Source organism: Oncorhynchus nerka, linkage group LG22 (genome assembly GCF_034236695.1).
Source record: "Oncorhynchus nerka isolate Pitt River linkage group LG22, Oner_Uvic_2.0, whole genome shotgun sequence".
NCBI lineage: Eukaryota > Metazoa > Chordata > Actinopteri > Salmoniformes > Salmonidae > Oncorhynchus > Oncorhynchus nerka.
The window spans coordinates 48,774,933-48,793,196 of record NC_088417.1 but is presented as its reverse complement, the minus strand read 5'-3'; the positions used below and the strand labels follow the sequence as shown (position 1 = coordinate 48,793,196).

Genomic DNA, 18,264 nt, shown 5'->3' with positions numbered 1-18,264 from the left:
GTTCTGCTGGTGTACAGCAATCTTTAAATCATAGCACAGATTATCAATTGGATTGTGGTCTTGGCTTTGACTAGGCCATTCCAAGACATTTAAATGTTTCTCCTTAAACCACTCAAGTGTTGCTTTAGCAGTATGCTTAGGGCCATTGTCCTGCTGGAAGGTGAATCTCCGTCCCAGTCTCAAATCTCTGGAAGGCCAAAACAGGTTTCCCTCAAGAATTTCCCTGTATTTAGTGCCATCCATCATTCCTTCAATTTTGACCAGTTTTCCAGTCCCTGCCGATGAAAAACTTCCCCACAGAATGATACTACGACCACCATGCTTCACTGTGGGGATGGTGTTCTCGGGGTGATGGAGGGTGTTGGGTTTGCACAAGATATAGCGTTTTCCTTGATGGACAAAAAGCAACATTTTTGTCTCATCTAACCAGAGTACCTTCTTCCATATGTTTGGGGAGTCTCCCACATGCCTTTTGGCTAACACCAAACGTGTTTGCTTATTTTTTTCTTTAAGCAATGGCTTTTTTCTGGATACTCTTCTGTAAAGCCCAGCTCTGTGGAGTGTACGGCTTAAAGTGGTCCTATGGGCAGATACTCCAATCTCCTCTGTTGAGCTTTGCAGCTCCTTTAGGGTTATCTTTGGTCTCTTTGTTGCCTCTGATTATTGCCCTCCTTGCCTGGTCTATAGGTTTTGGTGGGCGGCCCTCTCTTGGCAGGTTTGTTGTGGTGCCATATTCTTTACATTTTTTAATAATGGATTTAATGGTGCTCCGTGGGATGTTCAAAGTTTCTGATATTTTTTTATAACCTAACCCTGATCTGTACTTCGCCACAACTTTGTCCCTGACCTGTTTGGAGAGCTCCTTAGTCTTCATGAAGCCGCTTGCTTGGTGGTGCAACCTGCTTAGTGGTGTTGCAGCCTCTGGGGCCTTTCAGAACATGTGTATATATACTGAGATCATGTGATAGATCACGTGACACATAGATTGCATACAGGTGGACTTTATTTAACTAATTATGTGACTTCTGAAGGTAATTGCACCAGATCTTATTTAGGGGCTTCATAGCAAAGGTGGTGAATACATACACATTTTTTTAAACAAGTAATTTTTTTCATTTCACTTCACCAATTTGGACTATTTTGTCCATTACATGAAATACAAATACAAATCAATTTAAATTACAGGTTGTAATGCAACAAAATAGGAAAAATGCCAAGGGGGTGAATACTTATGCAAGGCACTGTACCTAGTCAGTTGTACAATTGAATGCCTTCAACTGAAATGTGGTTTCTGCATTTAACCCAACCCCTCTGAATCAGAGAGGTGCAGGGGGCTGCCTTAATCAACAGCTATGTCTTCAGTGCCTGGGGAGTAGTGGGTTAACTGCCTCAGGGGCAGAACGACAGATTTTTACCATGTCAGCTTGGGGATTCAATCCAGCAACCTTTTGGTTACTGGCCCAACACTCTAACCACTAGGCTACCTGCTTACATTGGTAACCAGTTTATAATAACAATAAGTCACCTCAGGGGTTTGTGATATATAGCCAATATAGCACGGCTAAGGGCTGTGGTATACTCTGTGTTTTGTCGAGCCTAAGAACAGTCCTTAGCCTTGGTATATTGGCCATATACCACACCACCTCGGGCCTTATTGCTTAATTATACCATGGCATTGCTGAATACTCCTTTCTGAAATGCATTCTAGAGCGTGCATTTTTTTCCCTTATAACGCACGGTATGTTTGCATGGTAGAATTCAATGGCTATAGTTAATTTTTACATGTTTTGTTTGAGCTGCTTTTGAAAGCAAAAGTCGAATTGAAAACAGTATTGGTAGTGTTGAATTAGATTTTCATAAAAGCAAGCTAGGACTGACGTTTTGGTTACCACGTCTGTTTGTTTGGTTACCATGGCAACTACTGTAGCTATCTAGTAAACTTGTTATCTACTTCAGTGGGTGTTGAACACATTTCCGACAGCAAATGAACCCATTTCTAATGGTAAACGTGTTAAATTATAGTCATGGTATAAAAGGGACAATCAGCTCGTGGCTCCATAAGTTCTCTGGAAAATAATGCAACTCTGTGGAAGGTCAGTTCCACTCCGCGCTACATACCTTCAATGTCTTTCATTATTCTCCTTAGAACTCTAATTAAGTGATAATGCCCGATAAGCCGGTGTTTGGAGGATATATTGGCAAACTGTGCCAAGACATACTCCAAACACCGGCTTCGAGGGCATTATCACTTTTATACAACGGGTTACCAACTTATTCATACTATTTAATCATTTCACAAGATATAGTGACACTGGATAGATGAAGGGCCACTGTGAAAAGTTCTGAGACAGACAACATCATGTAAGACAAAGGAGCTGATTGTGGACTACAGGAAAAGGCGGGCCGAACAGGCCCCCATTAACATCAACAGGGCTGTAGTGGAGCGGGTCGAGAGTTTCAAGTTCCTTGGTGTCCAGATCACCAACAATCTATCATGGTCTTAACATACCAAGACAGTCGTGAAGAGGGTACGACAAAACCTTTTCCCTCTCAGGAGACTGAAAAGATTTGGTATGGGTCCCCAGATCCTCAAAAAGTTATACAGCTGCACCATCAAGAGCATCTTGACTGGTTGCATCACCGCCTGGTATGGCAACTGCTCGGCATCTGACCGTAAGGCACTACAGAGGGTAGTGCGTACGTCACCCACCTTAACAGCTTCTACCCCCAAGCCATAAGACTGCTGAACAGTTAATCAAATGGCCACCGGACTATTACATTGACCCCCCCCCCCCATAGTTTATTTGGTAAATATTTTCTTAACTCTTCTTGAACTGCACTGTTGTTAAGGGCTTGTAAGTAAGCAAAGTAAGGTCTACACTTGTTGTATTCAGCGCATGTGACAAATAAAGTTTGATTTGATTTGATGATATTCATCCCATTGAGATATTTCTGCATCTTGGTCAATGGTATCATATGCAGCAGTCAGTCGCGCAGGGGGCAACTCACAGGGTAGTAATTCACATTACTGAGATATTCCTCTCAAGTCCATCTCTCATGTGTGAAATCAACAGCAGGGGTTGAGACGAGGGATTTGGGAATGAGTCTCTTTGCTGCATGAGTATTCATGGATGTGTGTGTGTGTTTTAGTGTGTGTGTGTGTGTGTGTGCTCGCTGCTCACCCTTCTGCCCAGTATCTGGTTGATGGCAGCGCTCTCCTTCAGCGTGCACTCAGCGATCACCTTGGCCCTCATCTCCTTCATGTACAGCATGAAAGCATTCAGAGGCTTCTTGATCACTGGCTTCTTAGGCTCCTTCTCCCGCTTGGGCTCCTGGTGTGGCTTACTGAGGGGGGGGGCAGAGCAGAGCAAAACAAACAAGATCAACAGGGACACCCGTGGTGAATATGTACACAAGAACATCAAAACAATAAGGCGCTATTCATCCATCTAAGCTTTTGATACACTTTCAATGCATCAATGAGATACTACAGTATTACATGCTATGTAGCTAGCACACACAGATCACACATCTCCTTTGACAGACACGTGTGTCTAACTCTAGGAGTCATTGTAGAGACAGGGGTTCACCATGGGGGTACTTACGCGTACACGTTCCTGTCGTAATGGTCATGATGATCCTGTTTGCCTGAAGGTGGCATGATGGCTGGATGGGGGATCCCTGTTGAGTGCATGCCTGGCCCTAGCATCAGAGAGTGAGAGAACCTAGAAGGGGAGAGACAGAGGGAGGGCGAGAGAGACAAAGAGAGACAGAGACCAAAGCATCAGGCAATATGTTTTGTCTTTATATATAGCAACGTGACCATGAAGCGCTGAAGCACGCGGGCGGTTGGTTGGCCCTGAGAGAACGGGCTTCCTGGCAGTCCTCTCAAGAGCGTTAAGACTGTGAGAAGTCTCATCCAACGCCAGCAGATGGAGCTGTGGTCACACTTAGACAAAAGCTAGGCTGCGCTGTAGATACAGTAGATAACATGAATATACTTGCTCTCGTTTTCATTCGTGTTTCATTAAAGGCTTCTTTTCAGTGTGTTATTTTTTTGAGATTCATATTGTTGATGACATCTATTTATTCATTATTGGATTGGGACTGAAAAGTGCCATTTACTGAAACTTTACTGAACGTTTTAGTTGCCATGTTGGAAATGTGTGTTTTTGATTTCCTGAAATTCATATTTTATATAGCTGGTCATTAAATGTATTTTCTGATTTATACAAAAGACATTATTCTTCTAGTGTAAAATCCTACAGTTTCACCCTGAACTGATGGGAAATGACGGTGTGACATAGATGTTTGGTGACATTTAAATGTGAACCATGTCTCCAGTTGGATATATTTCTGAAGCTAACTGAGCTAGCATGTTTGGCTCGCCAGGTACAGTAACAGAGGAGAGATCTCATGACTGAGCCTTTGCCTAAAATAACAACAGTCAACAGCAGACAGTTTGCAGTGGTTTATAGCGTCTCTCTTTGTCACAGCAATTGGAGACACACTGCTGCACTCACTCTTCTGTCCAGGGGAACAGACGGGTTGTCTCTTCATGTGTGTCCCCACACAGTTGCAGGGTTTGCTTTAGCAGTTGACACACAGAAAGACAGGACACACATTGCGGAGGCACCTGTACAAGGCAATAACGAAGGGCACATGGTAGGTGGGAGGAGTAGAAGCATTGGTCTGGAAGGGGTATGTATTTTGCGATTCCCTCCCCAGACTGAAGCGGCTCAGCTCATACTGTACCTGGGGTAGGAAGAGCTGTTGGGGAGACTGGAGGAGTAGGGCTGTCTGAATCCACATGAGGACAGGGGATAGACAGGCTGACTTTGCCTGTGGTTGGGAGGACAAATAGGGATGCAACAGGGTTCAACTAGGCTGCTGACCAAATCCTCACTGCCTAACTTCTTACAATATGTTTAGACCAGTGGAGGCTGCTGAGGGGAGGACGGCTCATAATAAATGCTGGAACGGAGCAAATGGAATGGCATGGAACACATAGAAACCATCTGTTTGATACCATTCCAGGGACCTCCATCATGTTAGCAAAAAAAAAAAATGATTTTCACGTCGTGAACGAACATGGCAAGGAGAAGTAATCAACATAAATCATTTTTCATTATTTTGACCTCCCCACATTATAATTGGAAGAGGAAGTGTAAACTCTAACATAGCCTATTACCTAGAGAGGTAACTCCCCCAAAAAATTCACTAAGAGCAGCTCTTTTGCTGGTTAAACAAAGGTTAGCCATGTGTTGGCAAAACATTATGTCGAAGTCAAGAAAGCTTACCAGCAGCCAGTGGCACTTGCTTCACTGGTAGCTTATTCGCGGGAGCTTTTTCAAAGCCTATTTACATTTACATTTAAGTAATTTAGCAGACGCTCTTATCCTATGTCAGATAATCCAGTGAGTGTAATTGGTTCCAATAAGTGTAATTTGCTCAATATTAGGAGTTTAGAAATTAAGTCGACATCATTAGAAATAATATATTTTCCTATGTTCTACTGTAGGTATGTAATTCAAAATGACTTTATTCTGTTATTGCTAGCGATATCCATAAAAACATTGGTGGGGGGAAAACAACACTTAAATTTTTTTTTTTTTTTTTTGCAGACCCTGGTTGACTAGCCCTGCTATAGGTATATATACGGGCAGTCTGGGTTCTCAGTCTGTGTACTAGCTAGCTAATGAGGGGCTTGATCATGACTGGTTATGGAGTTAAGTCCATCCTAATGTACCAGTATTGTTTCCGTCCCTCTCCTCACCCCAACCAGGGCTTGAGCCAAGGACCCTCTGAACACATTACCAACTGCCACTCAAGAAACCTCATTATCTATTGCTCCACAAAAGCTGTGCCCCTTGCAGAGCAAGGGAAACAACTACTTCTAGTTCTCAGAGCGGGTGATGTCACCAACTGAAAGACGAGGAGTGAAATCGGGGAGGTGCATATTTGTTTCTCTTTTGGTCCATTCAACAACAGAGCGATACGATCCTTGTTTCAGCAGGACCTTATGTCATGCATTATTGGAATGGATTTATTGATAATATCTGTTGGGAAAAAGTTTGGATGTTGCCACACACATACCTACTTGTTAACAAAATGAAGTTTCCTTTAAAATTATTCAGAAATATTATCCTGCCAACCACTATATGAAGAAGTTTAAGGAAAACATCAACTCAAATTGTTCCTTTTGTAATGACCACCCAGAAACAGTGTTGCATCTTTTGTGGCATTGTATGCTTGTAAGAAAACTGTGGCAAGACATCAGTAGTTTTATAATTGAACACATTTATGAAGATTTTACACTATTGTGGAGAGATGTACTGTTTGGATTCTTTACATACAATAGAAATAAGCTGAAACATTTTTATGTAATTAATTTCATTATTCTTTTGGCCAAATTGCATATACACAAATGTACATTTACAAACAGAAAACCACATTTTCGTACCCTACAAAAAGAACACACTCACACCCCACACACTCAGAAACTGAAAATATATGTGTGTACCTTGTACAATCAACTGGTGAGAGAGAGCCTGAAACGTCACATTCATTTGTACATATCCACTTTATACATGTATTGCGGCAAAGTTGGTTCCTGTTCCAGTCACATCTATGGTCACGTTCGCGTGGGTGAAACAAAAACACCCTAATGTTTGGTTGACAATAGAGTCTCCCACAATGCAGGCGATGGCTGCAGGATGAAGGTGGTGAAGAGCAACTGCAGAAACTTGCAGGCGACTGCTGTCAAAACTTCATGACCTTTGATCACTTGATTTTTGTCAAGTTCATGGAGTCAACGTGTAGGCGCAAGTCGAAAATGTTTATCCCCATAATGCAGCACACTTTGGTCACCGACTTGACACATGTGATCTGCTCGAACGCGCCCATAATGCTGAATCTTCCAACAAAAGCTAACTAGCAAGCTACTGTAGTTAGTAGTGCTAATGCTTACATCATTATGAGTATTCACGAGTCATTGCAGTAGCCTCCTGAGTCAGCTGCTGTGCTCAGCTGACCCAACGATCGCGGAGAAACATTCTGATCTACGGACTGATTTCTGATAACAGTCGGTTCCTCTTAATTGTGGGGCTGCATGTCTACAACTTTAGGGTAATTGAAACAGGCTAAGTAAGCTTTTTATGTCAGTGATGGAAAAGCTAGCTAACTAGCTAGCTAACTATGTCAGGAGCCTAAGTTAACAGTTAGCTACACAGCTGATGAGGAGCCTGGCGACTAACGTCCTGAATTTGTGCAGGAGATAGCCACTGGTATGTTTCTATATTCTCACAATTGCAAACTATTAAATCACTGTCACATAATTTATCTATTTAGTTGTTATTCCTATTTCATGGAGAGTCATACTTGGGGCGGCAGGGTAGCCTAGTGGTTAGAGCGTTGGACTAGTAACCGAAAGGTTGCAAGTTTGAATCCCCGAGCTGACAAGGTACAAATCTGTCGTTCTGCCCCTGAACAGGCAGTTAACCCACTAGGCCGTCATTGAAAATAAGAATTTGTTCTTAACTGACTTGCCTAGTAAAATAAAGGTAAATTTTAAAAAAATACGAGAGTGCAGTGATATAAAAAAAATGTGGAACTATGTTTTCAAATTTGAATATGAGTTCCACGTCCTACAAGAGAGAAAGATCGGTTGAGGGACGAGCTTCGTTTCCTTATTCAAACGGTTATTACAGTGACATTTGGCTTGCCAATTACCGTCATCCAATATTCCATGACCCTATATATAGTATCTCTGGCTACCTTCACTGCTAACCTCACTAAGGGTCCTGCTGTATGTACAGATGTATGATCTTAATTTGATCACCCTGCTTTGCACAGCAGGAAATGCAAACTTCAAATCAAATCCAATAAAATGTTATTGGTCCATACATATATTTAGCAGATGTTATAACACACAAAAAAACTAAATACTGCAGTTTCTTAGGAGCCATGAACAGGGCGTCCATGTCTATTGTGTATCGTGTACTCAAGGTTTAAAAAGGTTTATAATGTTTGTAATGTCCAATATCACATTTCAGACTTGATTTGCCCTAACAAAAAATGTATCAACCCCTACAAAAATGTCCATTAATTATAATCCAGAAAATAATTCTAAATTCCTGTTGCAGCAGGATTATTTTCCTACTGTGAGAAACTGGTCAAATTAAGATTCTACACCTGTATAACATGACTGTGTGAAGGGTGGTGGATGTATGTATGGGGGGGGGGTCAGGAATCTTTGATATGCAGCAGCACCCCCTTTCCCAGCCCTCCACAGCCCCAGGAGGTCCCTGAGATCAAGGAAGGCAGAGGAGGCTCAGTGTCAGGGAGGCTCCCAGGTCCAGAGGGTTCTCTCAGGGAGGGATTCACTTGCTAATCCCAGCCAACAGGCCCATTAGGAGCAACATCCACATCCAGGACCCAACTAACACCTCTCCTCTCCACAGCCCTGTCTGTCCTCTGCTGGGGAGAGAACATTTCCTGTTTGTGTTGTGGCACAGATGGGGTTTTCCTGTGTATTTGCATACCGATACATTTGTGATTTATCCCTCTCATGTCCCTTTAAGAGTACCAACTATTCAAACTCTATAGAGAAATCTCAATCCCCAAAAAAAAAAAACTTAAACCGGTATCTGAACTTCTTTGAAACAAATGAACTGTGAAATGTACTGCAATCTGCTAGGCTGTGCCTACAGTGGGCTGCCTAGCTTCATGTGGAAAGAAGACAATACACATCCTCCCAGGCCCCAGTCACGTGCCATACGGTGGCTGGAGTGAGTCACATCCAGTTCTTTGTCATCCCCTTTCCTTGCTCTCTCTTTCCCCACACAAAGAGGGACACAAGAAAACCAAACAAATGCAATAATCTGCACTAAGAAGATTACGAGTTTGTAAACAAGATGATTTGTTGACAATACCACAGAAACTCCACAGTGACCATTAACTGTTTGAAATAAAAGTCAGTGAGAGAGAGCCCAGAGAAATAGCAGACCTCTGCCTCGTGCGGACCGAGCCTGTCTAGGGAGTGCCAAAGTCCTCCACCAGCTTTAAAGACACACAGCATGGGTGTGAATGGAAGTAGTATTAGCTGTCATTCTATTATGGTGAACCAAATCCCCATCACATTTAAGATAAGCCCACAATTGTTCAGGGGGATTCGCTCTAAGTTATTCTGCCAGTTACAGATTTTTAATACATGGATTTGTAAAGTTGAGCTCAAGTCAATGGATGGATTGTTAGCCACAGCGTGTCTGAGATTATGGGTGTTAAAACATGTTCTGATTTGGCATCGTATCCACATTCTGTGATAGTGCCTTAGAGGCCGGGAAGGCAAGGAAGACAGTAGTTTCATTTTTGAGAGTGGAACTCTAGGCTAGATATGATCAATGAATCAGGGCATTCGTATCTTAGGAAGTGAACTATTCAATCACCAAATTTGTCACGATAACCAGCTTTATAGGAGCTACTAACTGTGTGGGATGAAGTGGTTTGTATTTGTATTTATCATGGATCCCCATTAGCTGCTGCCAAGTCAGCAGCTGCTCTTCCTGGGGTCCGGCAAAATTAAGGCAGTTTACACAATTTTAAAAACATTACAATACATTCACAGATTTCACAACACACTGTGTGCCCTCAGGCCCCCTACTCCACCACTACCACATATCTACAGTACTAAATCCATGTGTACGTGTGTGTGTATAGTGCGTATGTTATTGTGTGTCTGTATGCATGTGTCTGTGCCTATGTTTGTGTTGCTCCACAGTCCCCGCTGTTCCATAAGGTGTATTTATTTACATCTGATTCTACTGCTTGCATCAGTTACTTGATGTGGAATAGAGTTCCATGTAGTCAGGGCTCTATGTAGTACTGTGCGCCTCCCCATAGTCTGTTCTGGACTTGGGGACTGTGAAGAGACCTCTTGTGGCATGTCTTGTGGGGTATGCATGGGTGTCTGAGCTGTGTGCCAGTAGTTCAAACAGACAGCTCAGTGCATTCAACATGTCAATACCTCTCATAAATACAAGCAGTGATGAAGTCAATCTCTCCTCCACTTTGAGCCAGGAGAGATTGACATGCATATTATTAATGTTAGCTCTCTGTGTACATCCAAGGGCCAGACGTGCTGCCCTGTTCTGAGCCAATTGCAATTTTCTTAAGTCCTTTTTTTGTGGCACCTGACCACACGACTGAACAGTAGTCCAGGTGCGACAAAACTAGAGTCTGTAGGACCTGCCTTGTTGATAGTGCTGTAAGAAGGTAGAGTAGCGCTTTATTATGGACAGACTCCCCCCCCATCTTAGCTACTGTTGTATCAATATGTTCTGACCATGACAGTTTACAATCTAGGGTTACTCCAAGCATTTTAGTCACCTAGTTGAGTTTTAGTGTTTAGTGAATGATTTGTCCCAAATACAATGCTTTTAGTTATAGAAATATTTAGGACTAACTTATTCCTTGCCATCCCCTCTGAAACTAACTGCAACTCTTTGTTAAGTGTTGCAATCATTTCAGTCACTATAGTAGCTGACGTGTATAGTGTTGAGTCATCCGCATACATGGCTTTACTCAAAGCCAGTGGTATGTCGTTAGTAAAGATTGAAAAAAGTAAGGGTCCTAGAGAGTTGCCCTGGGGATTTCCTGATTCTACCTGGATTATGTTGGAGAGGCTTCCATTAAAGAACACCATGCAAAAAAAGTGTTGAGTGGCTGAGGTGAAGCTGGATTGGTTGATGTAATAGTGGTGAGTAGTCAAGGTGTGTGTGTGTATGCGACATGTGCGTGTGCGAGAGAGTATGTGTGTGTGTGTGTGTGTACTTGAGAGTATATGAGTGTGTGTGTGTGTGTGTGTGCACGAGAGAGAGAGTGTGTATGTGTGTGTGTGCGTGCGTGAGACTTACCAGCCCATGGAGGGGGGCATCTGTCCCACACCGCCCTGAGGTAGGGAGTAGAAGCCTGAGATGTCCTGGGACTGGGGCCTGTGAACGCCTGGAGGGGACACACAGGAGACGACAGGCTTGTTAACTCAGGGCCCCTGACTCAGCAAGGGCCTCATTACCTGGCTGGGAACCTACCATTACACACACAGGTCAAACACACAACCTCCCCCATTCTCATACACCCCTACTGGGAGGGTCAAGGGGGTGTTGATGTACGATGTACGAGAACTAAGGCCTAAAGTCAGCCCTCCAGCATCTTGTTGAACCACTACCAAGTGAAATGAAGAAACTCAGAGCCGTGAACTATGTTCTTTGTTTCCACTCCTTTGTAAACAGCCAGTTTCCTGTGAACATGACTTTGACATTCTGAGCTTACGTCATCTTCTCCTAGGGCAAGCAGTTTTACTGTCTGGCCCCTGCTGCTTGCATCACACCACCAACAATTGTCTCATGGCAAAAGAGGGATCTTGATCCAAGCTACAAGTTCCTTCCCATGATGTGTCAGACAATCAGAAGCCTGTGAGGTTAGGACCCCACTCACTACTTCACCCCGCTCCACAGACACCCACCCTACTGACGTTCGCTAGGCCAGGCAGCGAAATGGTTTTAATAAACGGGACGTTTTCCATTATCGAGTCGGCCGACATAAAAGAGCAGCATCCCGAAACAAAACAAAAAAAGGCTCTCTCTGTGCCTTTCAAAGGAAGTCCTTTGTCAACAGCGAGCACCTAGCACTTAAGCGCAACCCGAAGGTAACCTATATTTGTTGCAGAAGAATGCTGCAGATTACTGCAATTTGCCGTCGCTGCAGGCCTGTTTCTGGACTGGATCATTTAGAAATCTGAAGGACTGGAATGTACCTCTCTCGTCCCTCCCTCCCTACTAAAAAAGCCTCGGTCCCTCGTGTACAGACCACTGTGCAGTCTCAATCTCTACTCTCCCAACACAGTTATGACAAATTAAGAGGTCTCCAGAAACAACTTTAACCCCGCTTGATATTTAATGCGTTTATGACGCACTTAACTTCAATACTTAGCCTTTTTAAAAATTTTAAATACCTACATTTAACTTTAACTTGAATCTATTCAGGTAAATTCAAAACTTTTGATTTATTTATCGGTTAAAATGTAGTACTGTTTTGTTTCTTACGGTAAAGAAAAACATTGAATACATTAAAACAAACATCTGTGAAATTATATCAGACACAAGGTCGTTCAGTTAACTGTATCTCTCAGGTGCAAGATAAAACAACGTAGTCCAAAAAAAACTCGATATGTTTTTAGGATACACGGCTCAAAATTGCATTTCAATACTGACAACCAGTTACTGTAGCCAAAACCACAGAAAGAGAAACTGTTATTGTATCGGAATCCAAAATGACTGGACAGTAGCTCTTGTGCTGTGCCTGAAAAAAGACCCAAAGAGAAACACCCGTAGAGTACAGTGCATTACAGTAGCTTTCGTTTCTCCTGTACTTTTCTATTTTTCACTCTGTACCTCACCCTAGCGCAGGCAAAGCTGCACACGTAAACAAACGTGACAACATGGTGTGACTTTGATCGTTTGGTACGATGGTTGACACCGAATGACTAATAGTCCATGTCTGTAGTGAATGCACTGACTGACAGATTGACTGACATGCAGACAAGACTGGCTGGCTGAGTGGGGTAATGGAAATGGATGGAGAGTGCTTGGAGGGACTATTGTCAGAGAAACTGCTGGAAACTCCGACTGATTGTCAGCTGCAGTCTCTGCACACTGCAAAGTGATGTACTTGTGGGAAATCAATGTGAGGATACTGAGGTAGGCCTGCAGCGCAAGGGTGTGTGGTAAGAGAGGTGAGGTGTGATGATGTCTGAGGTAAGAGGATGTAGCACAGTAATAGGGGCGAGGTGAGATGGTGTCAGAAGGACGTAAGGCGGTATCCGCTGTGTACAGGTAGGGCCAGACCTCTCACTGTGGGGTGAGTCCCTGGTTCTCGGCCCTCGCGTCACCCCTGGGCATTGTCACGTTACCTAGCTGCTACACCACTCAGCCCCAATCTAGAAAAGGGATGAGGTTGTCTGGGCTGGGGCCTGCTGCCTTGCTCTGTCTGTGGAGGGGGTTTTGTCTCTCTGCGCCTGCCCGTCTCTCAGAGTGGACAGAGATAGGCCCCGACGCAGGCAGCAGCACTGACAGACAGACCCAGCCTTGGCCAAAGACCAACTACAGCCACACTCCAACACTGATTGCTATTCAGCCAGAGTCCGTCTTCACCGGAGTGATGCAAGAGGACATTTTCATTGGCTTGTTAATTAAAGTGTGACTCCGGCTGTGTTCGGGTTAAAATGGCATTTTCATCCCACTGAAAATGAATTGGATCCATTGAATTGATAAAGATGAACTCAAACACATTTGTCATCTCTCTCTCTCTGGATTTGAGTGGCATCTTCGCGGGAGATGTTTAGGAGAGTGATGGAGTGAGTGCGGTGGGTGTGGGTCTGTGAGGGACTATGCGAGCCAAGTGTGCGAGCGACTGTGTAAGAGTAGCGTGCCAAGCAGAACCTTCCTTGTGTGCTGCCGAGATGGCCCTGTGTGATTGTCACCCTAATTGCTCCCAGCTGTGTGCGTGTGTGTGTGTGTTTGAGAGGGGGTTGTGTGGCAAGCAGCCCTTCGTGGGGAAGGGACCACTTCAAGTGCGGTGGTGGGACCGCCGGAGGCTCACTGGAAAGAAGGGCCTGTCTCTGGGCTGCACCATTTCTCCCAGCTAGTGCTCTACTTTTGACCAGGGCCTATAAGGAATAGGGTGTCATTTGGGATGCAGCCCCTGTCTCTGGGCTGCAGCTGCTGCTCGGCTCCACACGGCTCCACCGCTGCAGTTCAGGAACCATGGGTGTGTGTGTGTGTGTGTGTGTGTGTGTGTGTGGAGCTTTGGGAAAGACGACAGCAGCACAACACAGGGCCAGGGGTTTCCCATGACTGCGTGAACTGACCAGGAAAAACTCCAGACCCAAGTAATATGCTATTAATAAGGGCCCATAGTTTTTCATGATAAGGTCATAGCAGTGGCACAGTACAGGTATGACTTAAGAGAAGTGAGAGGCTCCACAGAGGCATTGGCCCAAGTAGATGGTGAAGGGGGAACCATATTCTTCTTTCAGGATTGTTGTTCAAATTCAGGTGGAAGTACTACTTCAATTAGATTCAGGTGAAATAAGGGCCATATAAAATGTGAATCGAGAAGGACCGTGGACTATTGTATTACTCTGCTGTGGTGACTGACAGGAGAAGTCAGGCCTTCCCACTCATCTGGCTAGTGTGCGTTAAGATGAGGGAGATGATGATGAGGGGGAAGGCCTGACTTCTCCTGTCAGTCACCACAGCAGAGTAAGACAATAGTCCACAGTCCTTCTCAAGACGATGATGAGGGAGATGATGATGAGGGAAATGATGATGATGGAGATGGTGATGAGGGAGAAGATAATGGGGGAGATGATGATGCGGGAGATGATGATGAGGGAGATGGTGATGAGGGAGACGGAGAAGATAGAGACGGTGATGAGGGAGATGAGGGAGATGGTGATGAGGAAGATGATGATCATGAGGGACATGGAGATGATGATGAGGGAGACGGAGAAGATGGAGAAGAGGGAGACGGTGATGAGGGAGATAATGATCATGAGGGACATGGAGATGATGATGAGGGAGATGGTAATGAGGGAGATGATGATCATGATTGTCATGGAGATGATGATGAGGGAGATGATGATGAGGTAGATGGTGATGAGGGAGACGGTGATGAGGGAGATGATGATCATGAGGGACATGGAGATGGTGATGAGGGACATGATGATGAGGTAGATGGTGATGAGGGAGACGGTGATGAGGGAGATGATGATGAGGGAGATGGTAATGAGGGAGATGATGATCATGAGGGACATGGAGATGATGATGAGGGATATGGTGATGAGGGAGATGATGATGAGGGAGATGAATGACCTACCTTTCTGGCTCATGTCTGTGGGCAGGTGAGGGGGGCTGGGGTTGAAGTGGTCATTGCTGTACGGCAACAGGGACGTCAGGGGGTGCATCCCGTGAGACTGCTGGACCACCGAAACTTTGTTGGACTGCAACAGAGAGAGAGACAGAGACAGAGAGAAAGAGAGAGTGTGAGAGAGAGAGACAGAGAAAGAGAGAATGAGAGAGAAAGAGAGGCGGTCGTCATTTTAAGTATGGTTTGGAACAAACATGTGCTTTGGAGGCTGAATACATTTGCTCCCATTGGGTTGGCTGGGGATTCGGGGAGGGGTGGAGGGTGTGGGGGTACATTTGATCGATAGGCCTTTGATGATCAAGGGAGGCTGCGTGAGAGCTTGTTTGCTTTCATGTTTCTGTTTACAAATGGCTTTCAATAACTTACGTGAAATCCAGTTATTTCTAATGCTAACAGCATGCTGTTTGACATATGATATGTCACAGTGGTTACCATGTTGGAGGTATTCGCCCGTTCTTGGACATAGTTGCAATAGCAGAGCCTTTCATATTTATTCAATGTGTGTGTGTGTGTGTGGTGTGTGAAGGTTTGGCAGAGGCATTGATTTCCATGTGTATGTACATATTTATGAAAAAGTTTTCAATTTTTTTCCCCGCTGCTCTGAAGAGTCCAGCAGCAGCACTACTGAGAGAGGCTCGTCCTACTGCTTCACGGTGCCCCCTGCTGTTTTACAAAGCGAATGCCTTATCACTTTAAGGCAGTTCTTCCACGCGCGCCGACACACATTAAAACATACTTTCAACATTCCCCTCTATCACCTGATCACATCAAACGTAGACCTCCTAACACTGGATCTCAGTAGTATTTTTTGCATCTGACAAACCACGTGGTCTACAGCATATTCAGGAGCAGGGCATCTCTCTCTCTTTCTCTCTCCCTCTCACTCTCTCTTTAGCTGTCTCTCTCTCTCTCCCTCTCTTTAGCTCTCTTTCTCTTTAGGTCTCTCTCTTTCTCTTTAGCTCTCTTTCTCTTTATCTCTCTCTCTCTTTAGCTCTCTCTCTTCTTTCTCTTTAGCTCTCTCTCTCTCTCTCTTTAGCTCTCTCTCACTTTCTCTAGCTCTCTCTCTCTCTCTTTAGCTCTCCCTCTCTTTCTCTCTCTCTCTAGCTCTCTCTCTCTTTAGCTCTCTCTCTTTCTCTTTAGCTCTCTCTCTTTCTCTTTAGGTCTCTCTTTCTCTTTAGGTCTCTCTCTTTCTTTTTAGCTCTCTCTTTAGCTCTCTCTCTCTTTAGCTCTTTCTCTCTCTTTTAGGTCTCTCTCTCTCTTTAGGTCTCTCTTTCTCTTTAGCTCTTTCTCTCTCTTTAGCTCTCTCTTTCTCTTTAGGTCTCTCTTTCTCTTTAGGTCTCTCTTTCTCATTAGCTCTCTCTCTCTTTTTAGCTCTCTCTCGTTCTCTTTAGCTCTCTCACTCTCTCTCTTTCTCTTTAGCTCTCCCTCTCTCTCTCTCTCTCTTGTTCTCTTTAGCTCTCTCACTCTCTCTCTCTTTAGCTCTCTCTCTTTTTCTCTTTAGCTCTCTCTCACTCTCGCTTTAGCTCTCTCTCTTTCTCTTTAGCTCTCTCTCTCTCTTTCTCTTTAGCTCTCCCTCTCTCTCTCTCTTGTTCTCTTTAGCTCTCTCACTCTCTCTCTCTTTAGCTCTCTCTCTCTCTCTTTTTCTCTTTAGCTCTCTCTCACTCTCGCTTTAGCTCTCTCTCTCTCTCTCTCTTTAGCTCTCTCTCTTTCTTTAGCTCTCTCTCTCTTTATCTCTCTCTCTCTTTCTTTAGCTCTCTCACTCTCTCTTTAGCTCTCTCATTCTCTCTTTAGCTCTCTCTCACTCTCTCTTTAGCTCTCTCTCTCTCTCTTTAGCTCCCTCACTCTCTCTTTAGCTCTCTCACTCTCTCTTTCTTTAGCTCTCTCTCTTTCTCTTTAGCTCTCTCTCTCTTTAGCTCTCTCACTCTCTCTCTTTATATCTCTCTCTCTTTCTTTAGCTCTCTCACTCTCTCTTTAGCTCTCTCTCTCTCTTTATCTCTCTCTCTTTCTTTAGCTCTCTCACTCTCTCTTTAGCTCTCTCTCTCTTTAGCTCTCTCTCTTTCTCTTTAGCTCTCTCTCTTTCTCTTTAGCTCTCTCTCGCTCTCTCTTTAGCTGTCTCTCTTTTTATCTCTCTCTCTTTCTCTTTAGCTCTCTCTCACTCTCTCACTTTCTCTCTCTCTCTCTTTAGCTCTCTCACTCTCTCTTTAGCTGTCTCTCTCTCATTAGCTCTCTCTTTCTCTTTAGCTCACTCTCTCTTTAGCTCTCTCTCTCTTTAGCTCTCTCTCTCTCTCTCTTTCGCTCTCTCTCTCTTTTTATCTCTCTCTCTTTCTCTTTAGCTCTCTTTCTCTTTAGCTCTCTCTCTTTTTATCTCTCTCTCTCTTTAGCTCTCTCTCTCTCTTGTTCTCTTCAGCTCTCTCTCTCTTTAGCTCAAATTCAAATTCTCTCTCTCTCTCTTTAGCTCTCTCTCTTTCTCTTTATCTCTCTCTCTCTTTCTTTAGCTCTCTCACTCTCTCTATCTCACTCTCTCTCTTTCTCTTTAGCTCTCTCTCACTCTCTCTTTAGCTCTCTCTCTCTCTTTAGCTCTCTCACTCTCTCTCTTTAGCTCTCTCTCTCTTTAGCTCTCTCTCTCTCTCTTTAGCTCTCTCACTCTCTCTCTTTATCTCTCTCTCTTTCTTTAGCTCTCACTCTCTCTTTAGCTCTCTCTCTCTTTATCTCTCTCTCTCTTTCTTTAGCTCTCTCACTCTCTCTTTAGCTCTCTTTACCTCTCTCTCTCTTTCTATTTAGCTCTCTCTCTCTCTCTAGCTCTCTCTCTCTTTCTATTTAGTTCTCTCTCTCTTTTTAGCTCACCCTCTCTCTCTTTAGCTCTCTCTCTCTCTCTCTTTTTATCTCTCTCTCTTTCTCTTTAGCTCTCTCTCACTCTCTCTCTCTCTTTTAGCTCTCTCTCTCTCTCTTTAGCTCTCTCACTCTCTCTCTTTAGCTCTCTCTCTTTAGCTCTCTCTCTCTCTTTAGCTCTCTCACTCTCTCATTAGCTCTCTCTCTCTCTCATTAGCTCTCTCTTTAGCTCTCTCTCTCTCTTTCTCTTTAGCTCTCTCTCTTTTTATCTCTCTCTCTTTCTCTTTAGCTCTCTCTCTGTCTTTAGCTCTCTCTCTTTTTATCTCTCTCTCTCTTTAGCTCTCTCTCTTTCTCTTTAGCTCTCTCTTTCTCTTTAGGTCTCTCACTCTCTCTTTCGCTCTCTCTCTTTTTATCTCTCTCTCTCTCTTTCTTTAGCACTCTATCTTTCTC

The 18,264-nt window shown here is 44.0% G+C and overlaps 1 protein-coding gene across 10 annotated transcripts in view; it reads right to left on the bottom strand.

The window, feature by feature from the left end:
• Positions 1-18,264, bottom strand: part of tcf7 (transcription factor 7) — a 96,578-nt gene that overhangs the window by 8,365 nt on the left and 69,949 nt on the right. For 6 of the 10 annotated variants that reach the window (XM_029627117.2, XM_029627113.2, XM_029627116.2 and 3 more), the window contains exons 4-8: positions 14,935-15,058; positions 10,914-11,001; positions 4,756-4,842; positions 3,606-3,725; positions 3,183-3,345 (exon numbers count right to left, since the gene is read on the bottom strand). In XM_029627117.2, the coding sequence (XP_029482977.1) occupies positions 3,183-3,345; positions 3,606-3,725; positions 4,756-4,842; positions 10,914-11,001; positions 14,935-15,058 (582 nt within the window). The remainder of the gene's footprint in view (positions 1-3,182; positions 3,346-3,605; positions 3,726-4,755; positions 4,843-10,913; positions 11,002-14,934; positions 15,059-18,264) is intronic. The other 4 variants (XM_029627114.2, XM_029627115.2, XM_029627122.2 and 1 more) reach the window with 1 other exon arrangement.